General features: G+C 32.8%; 2 protein-coding genes across 2 annotated transcripts in view; one reads left to right on the forward strand and one right to left on the reverse strand.

The window, feature by feature from the left end:
* Window positions 1-6,895: 6,895 nt before the first annotated feature.
* On the reverse strand, window positions 6,896-7,560 carry LOC18040390 (protein DOG1-like 4). Its single transcript, XM_024183839.1, has one exon. It carries the CDS (start codon window positions 7,558-7,560, stop codon window positions 6,973-6,975), a length of 588 nt encoding a protein of 195 aa, XP_024039607.1. The 3' UTR covers window positions 6,896-6,972.
* A 5,050-nt stretch (window positions 7,561-12,610) lies between these two features.
* Window positions 12,611-14,214, forward strand: part of LOC18041669 (sucrose transport protein SUC4) — a 4,969-nt gene continuing 3,365 nt past the window's right edge. Inside the window, exon 1 of the mRNA XM_006433650.2 lies at window positions 12,611-13,228. Coding sequence (XP_006433713.2) covers window positions 12,689-13,228 — 540 coding nt within the window. The 5' untranslated portion in view covers window positions 12,611-12,688. The remainder of the gene's footprint in view (window positions 13,229-14,214) is intronic.

Consider the following 14,214-nt stretch of genomic DNA (forward strand, 5'->3'; position numbering starts at 1 on the left):
TTTAATTTTAATTAATTTTGTTCTAGAATATCTAGTGCTTAAACATCGTCATTTACCAATTAAATTTAAATATCATTGTCATCCAGAAGGGAGTTTTTTTTCCTTTCTTTTGTGTGTATTATAATACTTAACAAAATTTAAAAAATCGTACTATGCAACCATTTGGCTCTTTGTAAAATTTTGCATTATTGTAACTTACAACTCAGGATATAGTTACTTGGACAAAACGTGACAAAAACAATTGTAATCTCAGGCAAATTAATTCACTTTATTTACATACACTATAACTCGAGATAATTCATTATTTTTATTGGCATTTAGTTTAGTTAACATTTTCTCGTGGATAATGCAACCTAACAAAAGATAAGAATCTTCTTATTGTTTTTTCTCTCCATTTGTCTCTCTTTGTTTTCATATTTAGTTTAAAAAGTTGGCTTAATTATAAATAAAGTGACAATTAAATTGGTTTGATTATTAATATCAAATTTGAAAATTTAATCTTGACCACTCATTTAACAACGGGAGAGGGAAAAAAAAGAAGAAAAGAAACAAAAACAAAAACAAAAACAAGGAGAGATGTAATCCTAGCCGAATGCCTTGTACTAAACCTAAATCTAGCCATCAGGAAATTCTAATGATTTCCAGTTGCTAGCTAAATCCACCGACCCAAAGAAAATGATCGACAGCCCAAAGCGTGGGCATAGCCACATAAGAGCAATGTCTTCCTTCATCCGCAATCTTCTAAATACGCTCCCATTTCACCATGAATACACCTGATATGTGGGTGCAATCAGCAGCACCCTCTTTTTGGACTGATTTCAGTGCTTATACTGCCCATAATTCATTGCAAGGAAAATCCTTCACGTTCATGGAGTCTACCTACGTTGCCACATGGTTAATAAAACCCGTTTTTTGGTCTTTTCCTAATCCATCGTTAAGATTTTAACTCAAAGTTAGCTCAATGTCTAAGATGTTTCTTCTAGGTTATTAACATAATAGTTACAATAGAAATATTGTATTGTATTATAGTATATTAGATAATTTAATATAGGAAAATTTACAATAATAATCTTTAATTTTTTAATTTTTTAAATTTAACCCCCTAACTTTTTCCTTATCATAACTAACTAAATAATTTTTTTTTGCCCCAAATTACCCTCCACATTTTATTCAGCCAACTTTTTCCTATCTCTCTAGCCACGTCCGAAACTTTTATCTCTTAAAGAGCGAACAATAAACGACAATGGCAACGTCGAACAACAATAACACTGGCAAACTAAAATCTAATCGAATCCACCGCAATCTATCTAAATTCAAAACAAGTCCAACAAATTGACAAGAGCCCCAACCCTAGGTAAACTAACGTCATCATTTTTTAATGATTTGAATGAATTTGATTGGGATTCTAGATGATTATAAGTTGTTAGAGGGATATAATGAAAAATATTTAATCAAAATGATGGGTTATAATTATTGCACATTAGGTGTTTGATGAAATTTCTCTTAGATATTTTGAGTTTAATTTTTGTATAATCAAGGTGCAATGGGGTGCTTGTTGAGTTATGTGGTGTGTTTTAAGTATACCAAGTGGGACAGAGAGAAAATTTGGTGATCGATGAAAGAACAAAACGCCCCACTGTCACACACATGCACAACGCGAATTCTCCTGTCGTACGGACATCGCTCATGCTCACTGCTTTCGCGTGCATGCAATAGGCACGCGCGTGCCTTGCTTGCTATGCGACAAGGTTCTTCTCGCACCATATTTGGTGCGACAGGCACCCCGTCACACTAAGTGTCAGTCCTTTTTTTGTTCTTGTTAATGTTATTAATTTATTGCATGTAATTGTATAACATAATAATTTAATTATGTAACTTATATCAGATACATGATGAAGGTACCTTATGGCTATCACTTCCTTGGGTGTATCACAAGCGTGTATAAACTAGACACAGATGTAAAAGCCATCCAGGAAAAATTAACAAAATGACAGTTGAAACTATTCAAATAAGATATATTTAATGATGGTATTAGATTGAAAATCATTGTAATCATTTGAGTGTTGATATATAATTTTGTTTTATTCTACTTAAATAAATATAATTTTTTGTTATATTGATATATTTAGTCATAAGTAATTATGGACCTATTTTATTAATTAGTATGCAATAATAAATAAAATAAAATATTTTATTATATATAATTGCACAACACAAAAAATAAGAGTAATATACATAATTACTTGGAATAATACAATTAGTTTGGATTCAATGCAATAAGATTTTTACATCTCTTGTGATTATGGTCTGGTACATTTCACAATCATCCAATTTACATCCTCATCGATATAAGGTACTCTTAACTCTGGACAACGACCAGGTGATGGTGCTTCTGGACAACGACCAGGTGGTGGTGCTTCTAATAATGGGTTAATCTTCATTTTTTAGATTTCCACTAGAACTTCCCAGATTATCACGTCACCAACAAGCTCTACTGATTGTGCATAATCTACTCAAACGGTTAGATAAGAAGTAATTGCATGAAAACAGATAAGCTAATCAAGTTAAAATACTTGATAAGGGTAAGTCTTATTACGTATGTCAACTATCTTTTCTTTGATACCACCACCCAAAACATGGAATTCCTACTGAGACATTGGATGGACAATCATTCTTTCAGTCAAAATTCTCATCTCATCGAATATTTCATTTGCCTACATTGTTAGATGAGTACTTATCGATTCAGCCATAATTTTTTTATAATAAAATCATTGCTGCAGTGTTTTTTTAAAGTGATCAACAAGATGAGTAATAGAAATTTTTTGCGATTCTCTCATGAAAGAATTCATGCTTTCTACGATGTTGGTGGTAAGTATATTGTACCTCTTACCTTCGAATTTAAACCTTGCCCAACTATACATACATACATTATTATCTTAATAATTAGCAACACCCAAATATATCATCCACAACCCCTTAAGTTATTTTTTAAATTCTCCATGTCCATATTCTTTTGTTGTCTTTATATAGGCAGATTCAAATTCATCATAAATAGCTTTGGACATCTTAAATTTTGTTTATGTTACCTTTAACATGATAAAAACAAACGTCATAGGCAGCAATGCGAAATACTTTCAAAACAACTCTCTTAATGGTAGTGCATCGGTCGACGATAATTACTAACTCTAGTCTATCACCAATCACTTCATGTAATTTCATTACAAACCATTCCTAAGTATCATTATTTTCTGAATTGATGACTCTAATGGCTAACAGATACAGTTGATTGTTTCCATCTAGGCATGTTACCACAAACATACTTTCACGATATGACCCATTTGGATGAGCACCATCTACAGCAATCATTAACATGATGCACATGCAACTCTTGATGAACGATCCAAGAGCTACAAAGTAGCATAAAAAATTATCATTTTTATCTTGTTTGAGGTAAGTAACTTTACCCTCATTTGCTTTAGTCAAAATGTGAGAGTATTTGAGAAGTAAGTTATATTTATTAGGATTTATTTATGAAATTTCATACTCTTTTGCCAGAAACTAATCGAACGTACAATCTTTTTTAACAAAAAAAAAACTGAACTTTGGTGTTCACGTACTTCATACAGCTATTCGCCAACATCTCCCACCAACTGTCGTAACACAATTAAAGCATAACTAAATGCATTATGCTTGAAAATTATTAAAAGAACAAAATAAATAAGATTACACACTACAAAATATGATAAAGTGAATATACTGCACATCATATATAAATGTCACACATACTGTGATTATGTGCAACAGTGTGATAGGTGCTTGTCGCACTTAGATTCAAGTAAATTTGATAGTTTCAATAGGTGATAGAATGACATAAATGATTTTGAATTTGATTTGTTTTGTCGCAAGCTTTGAAATGGTATATTATACTCTTAAAGCAGACACATGTAGCTTAAGTTATGACTTCCAGAAAGTGTCCGAAAATTTCATAGGACAGACTGATTATGTGCGATAGGTAGTGAAACATGTGACTATCACACATAAACATAAGGCTGATTTAATGCAATTAGCGCTTATCCCACTACATATTGCACGAAATTAGTCTGTCTCACTATTTCATATGACAAACACTTTTCAGAAGTCATAACTTAGGCTACATATGTCTTTTTTACAATGCAAGCGGACTTGGATTTGATTTATTTCTTCAAAAGCTTCGAAATGATATATTATATGCCCAAAATGGACACATGTAACTTAAGTTATGACTTTTAGAAAATATCTCGAAATTTCGTGGGACATACTAATTATGTGCGACAAACAGTGAGCCTATCGTTTATAATCAGCACATTATTTATGTACAATAAGTACTTGTCGCACTACCCTATCGCACATAAACACAATGCTGATTTAGTGTGATAGGCATCTGTCTCACTGTTTGTCGCACTAAATCAACCTATCCCACTAAATTTGGATTTCATTTTTATTTCGAATTTATATTGTTTTTAGTGATTTTTTTTTTTAATTTCTCAACTCAAACTAAGTACTTTAGCAAATAACAACATTGTTTTGTGAATGAAAAATAACAACATTAACAACAAAATCATATTAATTTCAAACCTAAACGTTAAACTTAATACATAAAATATTCATATTGTGCAATAACATATATTAACTTTATAAAGCTTCCCAATTGATGATTATATCTTTAGTTATATAATACTTGTTTGATGAAGTTTGGTGATTTGTTGTGAGTGATGAAGTTTGGTGATTTGTTGAGTTTGAGATGTTAGATTTTTCTTGGATTTTCAAGAGTGGCATTTGTGTTGTAAATTTGTTGAAAGTGATGAACACTACTTGGTCCAAAAAACTAGTATTTGACTAGTTATGATATGATAAAGTTAGGGGGTTAAATTCAAAAAATTAAAAAGTTCTAGGATTATTTTTGTAAATTTTCCTTTAATATAAGTCATATTGTATTAAGTTGTATAACATTAGAATTTTATTATATTGATGTTAACCAATATTTCATGCTTCACAATATCGTACTTACATGAAATTAATACTAAGTATATTTATTAATATTTTATACTTATTATTATATTAATTAATTCAAAAAAAATTACTAGCAACTGCGTCAAGCCATTTACCACTGCTGACGTAACATTTTGGTGTTATGTGACTTAATTTTTTATACATTAGAATCCTTATCGATAGAGCTTTGCAATAGTGCAAGTTTCACCCAAAACATATCTTCTATTTGCAGTATATTTACAGTCAAATTTTCAAATAACAATATTATTTTACTAATGAAAAATAAAAACATTTACAACAAAATCATATCAATTTCAAACCTAAACATTGAACTTAATACATAAAGATTCATATTGTGCAATAACATATACTAACCTTAAGAAACTTCCCAATTGGTAACATATAATATTTGTTTGATGAGATTTGGTGATTTGTTGAGAGTGATGGGGTTTGGTGATTTGTTGAGAGTGATGAGGCTTGGTGATTTGTTGAGATGTTAGATTTTTCTTGGATTTTCGAGAGTGGCATTTGTTTGTAAATTTGTTGAAAGTGATGAGGACTATTTGGTCCAAAAAAATATTATTTGACTAGTTATGATATAAAAAGTTAGGGGGTTAAATTCAAAAAATAAAAAGTTTTAGGGTTATTTTTGTAAAGTTCCCTTTAATATAAGCTATATTGTATAATTTGTATAGCATTAGCATGTTATTAAATTGATGTTAATATTTTATATTTATTATTATATTAATTAATTTAAAAAATTCACTAGCAACTGCGTCAAGCCATCAACCACTGCTGACATAACATTTTGGTGTTATTTGACTTAATTTTTTATACTATTGGAATCCTTATCGATAGAGCTTTGCAATAGTGCAAGTTTCACCAAAAGAAGATCTTTTATTTGCAATATATTTACAGTCAAATTTTCAAGTATCAAAACTTTTAAGCATAAATCTGTAGCAACAGAAGCTCCATTTTTAATGAAATTTGTAACATTGCAATGTTCAAGCAATGAGAATCCTAATGATACCAAAATGAACTCCAATTTCAGCCCCCAGTGACTGCAAAAACGGTTGTTAGGAGTGGCAGTGACAATTTAGAGCTATTATAATTGACTATTAATATTCAAAATAACAATTGATATAAAAAATTGAAATTAATGAAATAATCAATTAGAAGTTAATGTAATGCAGGTTATATCCCGTGAGGGGTTCACGATTATTTAATGCTGTAAAAACTTCATTAATTTGAATTACAATGTAATGCAACCTTCTCTCTCTTTTTAGACAAACTTATAAATTTGATACCATGTTCTTAATTTGTATTTTTTTTTGTTTCATAATACATATTCAATGTACAATCAACAATTTAAATATGTAATAAAAATATATTAATTTACCAATAATATTAAATAATGCATTAGGTTTTTTTTTTTTCTTTTTTTCTTTTTTGTTTTGAAGGTATGAAAAAGTGGTTGTAGTCGTGGAGGAGGGGGGAGCAACTTATCCTTCATTTATTCTTACAGCTTAATGAATAAGTTTAGAAGTCTTTTTGATAAACATTTTAGACAAAGTCATTTTATACTCAATGCTTATTTGGGAATTCTTTCGGCACGTTTGATAATTTTAAGTTAATAATAAAATTTAATTACTAATTACTAGAGATATTGAACTGAAGCTAATTGTCCATTTGACATTTAGGTAGATTCGTAGTGTGGATATCTTTTAAAAATTTTGATGATGGGTGTGCGAGTCAGTGAGTTGATAATTAAAAGGAAAATAACCACACCATTTTATCTAAGCTTAAATATTAAAACAAGGAAATACGGTGTCATTAACCCAGAAAAAAAGATAAAGGGATTATCGTATTGCTCATAAGCCTTGGTCTCGGTCCAGACACCACCTCCGGGTTGTCAAATGAAACTGCGCAACTGCCGCCAAAAACTTAACAGTCTGAATTGGGCGCAAAATCTGCAGAAGTTTCTGCTGCAGCCGTACTACGAAGCGCATCGGCCGCCTCTAAAACCGCAAGCATCCCTTTCTGAAGTTCTTTCATCGCCGCTTCCGCCTCTGGGACTTCCCTATCAACTAAATTCGCAGATCGTCTCGCCAAATTCATGAATGGCGCCGATGCCACGCTCTCTTGAACTCTCGCCATTGTCTGTCCAAGCTCCCTCTCTTCTCTTCGTGTCTCCGCTTTCACTTGCTGGACCTCACTCTCTTGCTCCGCTGTCAGATCCTGAACAGAGTTGGCGATTAGCTTGAAGATTAAGGAGGGCCGGAACCCGCCAATCCAGAGGAATGTTCTTTCGGGGAAGGTAAGCCAGGGAGGGGAAATGATTTGAAACACGTCTTCAGTGGCCGCCAGTGATTTCTCTAAGTAGTATTGTTGGTAATGAGATAAAACTTGATCGATCAAACATTGGTGTAGCTCGTTGTTGTGTATATTTTCTGGAGCGATGGCATCGAGGAGCTGATAAGATAAGTTTTCCTGCCGAATGAGCCAGTCTTTGAAGAATGCTTCGAAGTTCATCCCTCCAGCTGAACGAGCCAACGCAGAAAGAGCCAGTGAGAGTGAGAGGCAACAAGAGTCTTTATTTATGCACAGTCTTGCATATATCAGTTATTATTTTGTTGTCATCCAACTAAATATTGAAAGTTACTTCGTCGGAAAGGTATAAATTTTTAAATACGTTGTTATTTATTTATTTGAATTTTGCTTGGTGGATAAGCTCTGGACTGTGGTCGGTTGTGTGACATTTGCTTACAGAATAATGACTTTTCTGAGAACATAAAAAAAAAAAAGCAGCAAAAATAAAAGAAACGAGGTAAGAGTTTTGTCCGGTATTTGGCGGGGGCGGTGACTGAAATTAATTTTTTTTGTATTAATTTATAGGAACTATCAGCACTGTTGGATAAAAGAGGCCCATGATTTTCTTGGTCTTGAGGGGTGTAGAAATTTTGGATGGGCCTCTTGGGTTTGGTGGCTACTAGTTAAACTGGACATCGGCTGAAAAGTCCCTGTGATTTTAAATAGAGTAGGCCTTCCATACCCTTTAAAATTCTTTAAAAAACTCTTTTCTTTAGTTGAAATTAGTTAAATAATTTAAGATAAATTATTTATATTTATTTTTTGAATAAAAAATTAATTAAATAATTACATAAATTGATTTTTTTTAAAAAAAAAAATTCTATATCCACTTCAACTGGTAATTTATGTTTTAATTTTAATCAAAAATAGAAAATTATTAGAGTTTATATCTATGGAGATATAAAATTGTAATAAGATGAAAACAAATATTTTAGGATTTTTATATATTTTATAAATAAAAAAAATTGAAATTATTTTTTCTAGGGTGAAATTTATGGAAGGATGATTAATTTGAATATCTACGTTTGTATTTCATAAATTAGATTGGGTATGTTAGGAAATAAAATTCAAAAGGGGTGTTTTAAGAATTTTAGTGGATATTAAAAGCTCCAATCTTAAAAATAATGTCAGCAGAGCCTACATAACGAGTCAGTTGACAGTAGGGATGGCAAGGGGTAACGTTGGGTAGAGTGTGAGTTTGTCAACACCACACCTGCACAAAAAAAAAAATTAATAAATAAATTACCAAACTCGCACCATGCCCACTTACGGTTGACAATTAGCAGGCTTGGGTTGGGCTTTCTCAAGCACAGGCCCAAGCCCATATAATTGATATTAGGTCTATGACCTGTGAAAAGTCCGTCTAAATTGAGTGGGCATAGGGTTGGGCCGGGCTTGGGATTTTGTTAAATAAATTTTTAATTAAGCTATAAGTTAAAAAAATATTTAAATTTAGATGATTATTATTATTAAACAAAAAAAATATTAATTACTTCTCGAATGGGTCTAGACCGGTTATCTCTAAGCAAATATTTACATTTCTTTTTCTCTTCTTCTTATTATTTATTGTTGTAAATTAAAATTATTTATTTTTTAGATATTAATTATGTTTATGCGTTGTATTTTACGAAGAAGCTCAACACTCATGTTTATTAAAAAGAATGTTAATCCAAAATAGAACGAGGGATTTAACTCTTTCAATTAAAAAGAAATTTTCAATTTAATTTAATTTTTAATTTATAAATTAAAGTATGGGCTTGAGAGCGTTTTGCAAAAGTCCTTAACCAAGTCCATTTGGAGTGGGCTTTAAATTTTTTGGCCAATATCCGCAATTTTATGATATAGGCCTAGTCGGCCTGGATTTTTTTGTCAAATCTACGCCCACTATGAATTTCAATTTAAGGAAAAAAAAAAAAAAACTGCCCATTGCAGGTTTGGATAATTATCAAATTTGTATAGGCAGTCAATAGATTTTTTTTTACATAATTCAAAACGTAAATTTATCAAATTAGCCCAAAAAATACATATGAAATATTTCGATTTTAATTACTATCAATTTAAATAAGAAATTAAAGTTTATCAAATGAAGACTTTCAGATTTTGAATAGAATTAGAGCGCTCAAAGTAAAAAGACGGTGAAGAAAAGATTCAGTAATTGCAACCTTAGAGAATTCTAGGCTGATTTGGTTATATATTCTAAAATTTAAACTTCCTCACGTTGTGGTGGGTGTTGGACAAAAACTGGAGATTTCAGCCGACATCATTTATACGTGAGTACAGATTAGCTTTCATTTTCAATTCATAAGCAAATAAAGACAACAAAAATCCTCACCTCCATACACAAAATAGCTAACAATTGCAGTTTGGTTACTCAGTTGACCAGGGCAGCGGCAACGAGTTACGTTTAGGAAATGAGGATTGGGCCTAACATTTTCTAATTTTAACGGATATATTTTCATGTTGAAAATATTAAAAGTTATTGGCACCTCTCTTTTTTTTTTGATAAAATGGGGCTCTAAAAAGAGCTAAAGGACAACTTGGCGGGGATACGAGATCCCGTATGAATCATGAAGTAAAAAGGACCTAACCCCCAAAGGAGGCGTTGGGTACACAATGAGACCAAGAGGGATAGAAAAAGCGAGGTTCGCCATATAATCCGCAGCAAAATTAGCTTCTCTGTAGATATGCGAGAGGGAAACTTACCAATCCAAATTAAGGTAATCCTTAATAGCCCGAATCAAGTTATTGGCACCTCTTTATTGATCTTATAAAATTTCTGTAATATTATAATTATATTTAAAGACAAATATAAATAGAATTAATCTTATTTATATTTTCTTTCTCTGTTCCAATTTTATTTTGCTTGCACAATATAAATTTTTTTAATCATTAAATTAATCTAAATTTAAGAAGTAAATTTTTAAGCCAAAATAATACTCTTGTAATATATGTAGCAACAAAATTAGGATACAACATTGAGAGAAAATAAGTTAAATAAAATTTTATCTCACTACAAATAATTTGTTAAGGATTTTCAAACTAATTGTTGCACCCAAAGTTTATATGTACAATAAAATTATATTGGACCCATAAAATATTTAATATTTTATAAGGTTTTTCTTACTTTTTCTTTTAGATTTTTTTTAGAAATTAAATAATAAAGAAAGTTTGAAGAGAGGAATACAATTATTAAGACTAAAAGAGTGAGAAAGTTATTAGAAATTGTAAGATTTATAAATGAAAATAGTATTTATTTAGAAAAATGGTACTTTTGACATTAAATAGAATATAATAAAAAACGGGGTTTAAAAAAATTTTAGAGAGGTGCTAATAGTCCTACTCTAACTTAAAAAAAAAAAAATAATAATAATAATGCATGTTAGTGGATACCTGTTTGCGGTATCTATTAGATTTTTCTCTTTATTAAATTCATCCGTTACTTGAAAATAGTTTTGATTCGTATTATCAAAACTGTCATTATCTACAAAATTACCTACGGACATGTTTTAGCAGGTGGATAATTGCAGACTTATAGATTTGCGGGAAGAATTGTCATTCCTGTCAGCTTTTAGTATCACACATTATTATATTGGTGGATGAAATCTTGGGACAATCGCCATTCTAAGTAGTCCTATGTAAATGTTAAGACATTTGTAAAATGAAAATTTTGGTCAGCAAAATCACAGGCCAAATTTAAACAACAGACGGATATTATCATGTACCTGCATGCTTAAAACATATTGCATACATATATAACTTTAAGCTACCTGGCTGCCTATTTTCAGTGTCTTGTGTGAAACAGACAATAGTCGATAGGCCATTGAGTTTATTGATACTGAGGTCATTTGATGGTCTTGGTTCGAACCTAGAGCTCATGTGAGCTCATTTTTATATAATCATTTGTTATTTGAAGCATAGTCTAATGCCAGCCAACCAACCAAGTCCTCCTGCCATTTGATATATGAGCGGGATTCAAAAGCCAAAGCAATTGTAGCACACCACCGTGAGGTTTTTATCAGCTCAACTATGTAGCAACCACACTTAATTGAAATTTTAAAATGTGGTGTTTTGTATTTGTGTTCAGTTATGTCCTTTTAGTGGAGGCCGTATGCGTCTATTTCGCCATTCAGTCCATCTAAGTAATATCTGAAACCATATGGATAGTGTATGATGATATCCCCCTTTTGGCATCAGCGAGCGAATTCTTGCGAAAAATCAGAAACCAGACCCGCTTCCGTGAAAATTTTCATGTGCATGCACGTGAAATTCCTTTCTCAGCCTCGGCTTGCACCTTAAGTTAAGCCCAAGAAAACAACACTGGGGGCCCAATTAAACATGCAACCAGCTCACTAGTCATTAGTCATTACCATGCATTCCACTTTTTTTCTGTTTCACAGTAGCATACTTTATTAGAAAGAAAAGGATCCACAGAAACGGCGTTGACACGACTTGAGGGGCAAAAGCGAGATCATCATGAACCATACGGAGAGCCGTTTTATTATAGCTGTGCCAAACCTATGGGGCTGGACGCTGAGCCCCACCATTGCCAAAAATCAAAAACACGAATGATTATTATTAAATTATTACGTGCTTTTATGACCGCTCGCATATAATGGCAAGGCGGAAACCGCTAGCATACGTAACAGGACAGCTAAACTTTTGCAATTAGATCATAAACGACAAGCAAAGCATCCCGACGGTGTAGTTGTCCAAGACGTCTAAGCAACTCACGAATGGCTTAATTTCCCCAATTATTTGTTAATTAAGGGTGGTGCTAAAATAATAACAATAGATCAGAGACCCAATATGTATTTGTATAGAGAGAGAGACACAGAGAGACAGACATTTTCTTAAAAGTCAACCGAGCTCGGACACCTCAATGAGCCATATCCAAACATCATTAGACACACCAGCCTCGGCCTACTGTGCTCTTTTTAGTTGTCATTACCAATTTTAACCATCCCATTAGTGCCTTTTCGAGGGGCTGTTTAGTCATTTGAGTAAAATCCATTTCCCAACAATCAAGCTGGATTCTACAGACAAAAATCAGGTAACAAACTACTCCAGCATGGAACTCATTTTTTCCAAATCAGTCACTGGCCTAAATTCTCGCTTTTAACCACCACAGGTTTTTATTGTAAATAAGTCGAAAGCGGAGGTCTTATTTCCACTACTTCACATTCACACTCCGTCGTCTCCTCACTGATCATCGGAACCGCCACCTTTTTTTTATTCTGATACTCGAACTTTCAAACACATACACAAAAAAAAAGAAAAAATAATAATAATAATGCCTCAAGACGAGAGGCAACGATCCAAGAGCCGAGCGTCAACGTCTCGGGCGGTGGCCCGACCGCCGGCACGAGCCAAAGTTCCATTGCGAAAGCTACTGAAAGTAGCCTCCGTGGCCGGCGGCATACAATTCGGTTGGGCTCTACAGCTCTCTCTCCTAACTCCGTACGTGCAAGAGCTCGGAATTCCTCACGCTTGGGCCAGTATCATCTGGCTCTGTGGCCCGGTCTCCGGCCTCTTCGTCCAGCCTCTCGTTGGCCACTTCAGCGATCGCTGCACTAGCCGTTTTGGCCGTCGCAGACCGTTTATTGTCTGCGGTGCCATTTCGATTGCTGTCGCCGTTTTGCTAATTGGTCTTTCCGCCGATATCGGGTGGTTGCTCGGCGATAGAGGCGATTTTCGGCCGAGGGCGATCGCCGTGTTTGTGTTCGGGTTTTGGATTCTTGATGTCGCTAATAATATGACCCAAGGTCCTTGTAGAGCTCTTCTTGCTGATCTTACGGGTATGCGTATGCTAGTTTTATTTCTTAATTTATTTTAATTACTCCGAGTTTTAAGAATTAAATGAGCAAAAAATCCCAATTGATTGCAGTTCTTTTTTTGGTTGAAGTTTAGTAGATGCTGAAACAGTGAGAAAATATGAAATTTCACTTTCATCGGTATATTTTTTAAAGAATAAAAGCAATTATTGATCACGGAGTTACAATATTCTAAAGAGGATTTGATGCTGCTTTTTTAAAACTTTTCTTTGAAGGGTTTTATTATTGCACCACTAGTGCCTCACGGAACTTTAGTCGGCAGCATTGACTATTTTGACCCTGCTGATATTTTAAATTTTCATCCTAGGAATTATTTCCCCTTCTCTTCTGTGGGCTCTGATTTTGGTAGTGATTTAATTTTATTTCTGGCGAAATAATCATTAGCTTGTTAGGATTGATTCACAGTAGCAAGTGATTTTTTTTTTTTAACTTTTTCTTTTGAATAGAAGTAATAATGGCATTAAATTAGTGTATTGTCATTGTTGCATGGGCTACTTCGGCAATTGGCAGTTCTCTGGCCTAATTGAAATGTTTTTATATCAATGAATAATTTGTATTAAAACAGAAAACAGAAGTTGATAATTCAACTGACTTCTAGACTAATAAAATGACTTGGTGAAGATAGCTTTCCTTATCTTATTGTTGGAAGCACATTTCACTTTCTTGTAAAGGTCTGTGACATGATTATCTGTTTGTAGTCTGCTTAAATTTTGAATAAAGGTGTTGTTTAAAGATCCTTGTTATTTCCCCCTTAGTTTATGGCACACCACTAGTGGAGAAATGTCTTCCCTTTTAGTTGTAAATGGGAAACTAAATGAGGAATGTACTTAGAATTGGACATTCATTCCTTTTTAATTGTAAATAAAAATGGTATTAGTGCATCAGTTAGAGTCAGCTTCCGTGTAATCACATCCCAAATACGGATCACATCTATGCAGCAGGAAACGAAAAGATCAAATTTACAAAATCAGGCTACAAAATGACC

The sequence above is a fragment of the Citrus clementina genome, unplaced genomic scaffold, assembly GCF_000493195.1.
Source record: "Citrus clementina cultivar Clemenules unplaced genomic scaffold, Citrus_clementina_v1.0 scaffold_5, whole genome shotgun sequence".
Classification (NCBI taxonomy): domain Eukaryota; kingdom Viridiplantae; phylum Streptophyta; class Magnoliopsida; order Sapindales; family Rutaceae; genus Citrus; species Citrus x clementina.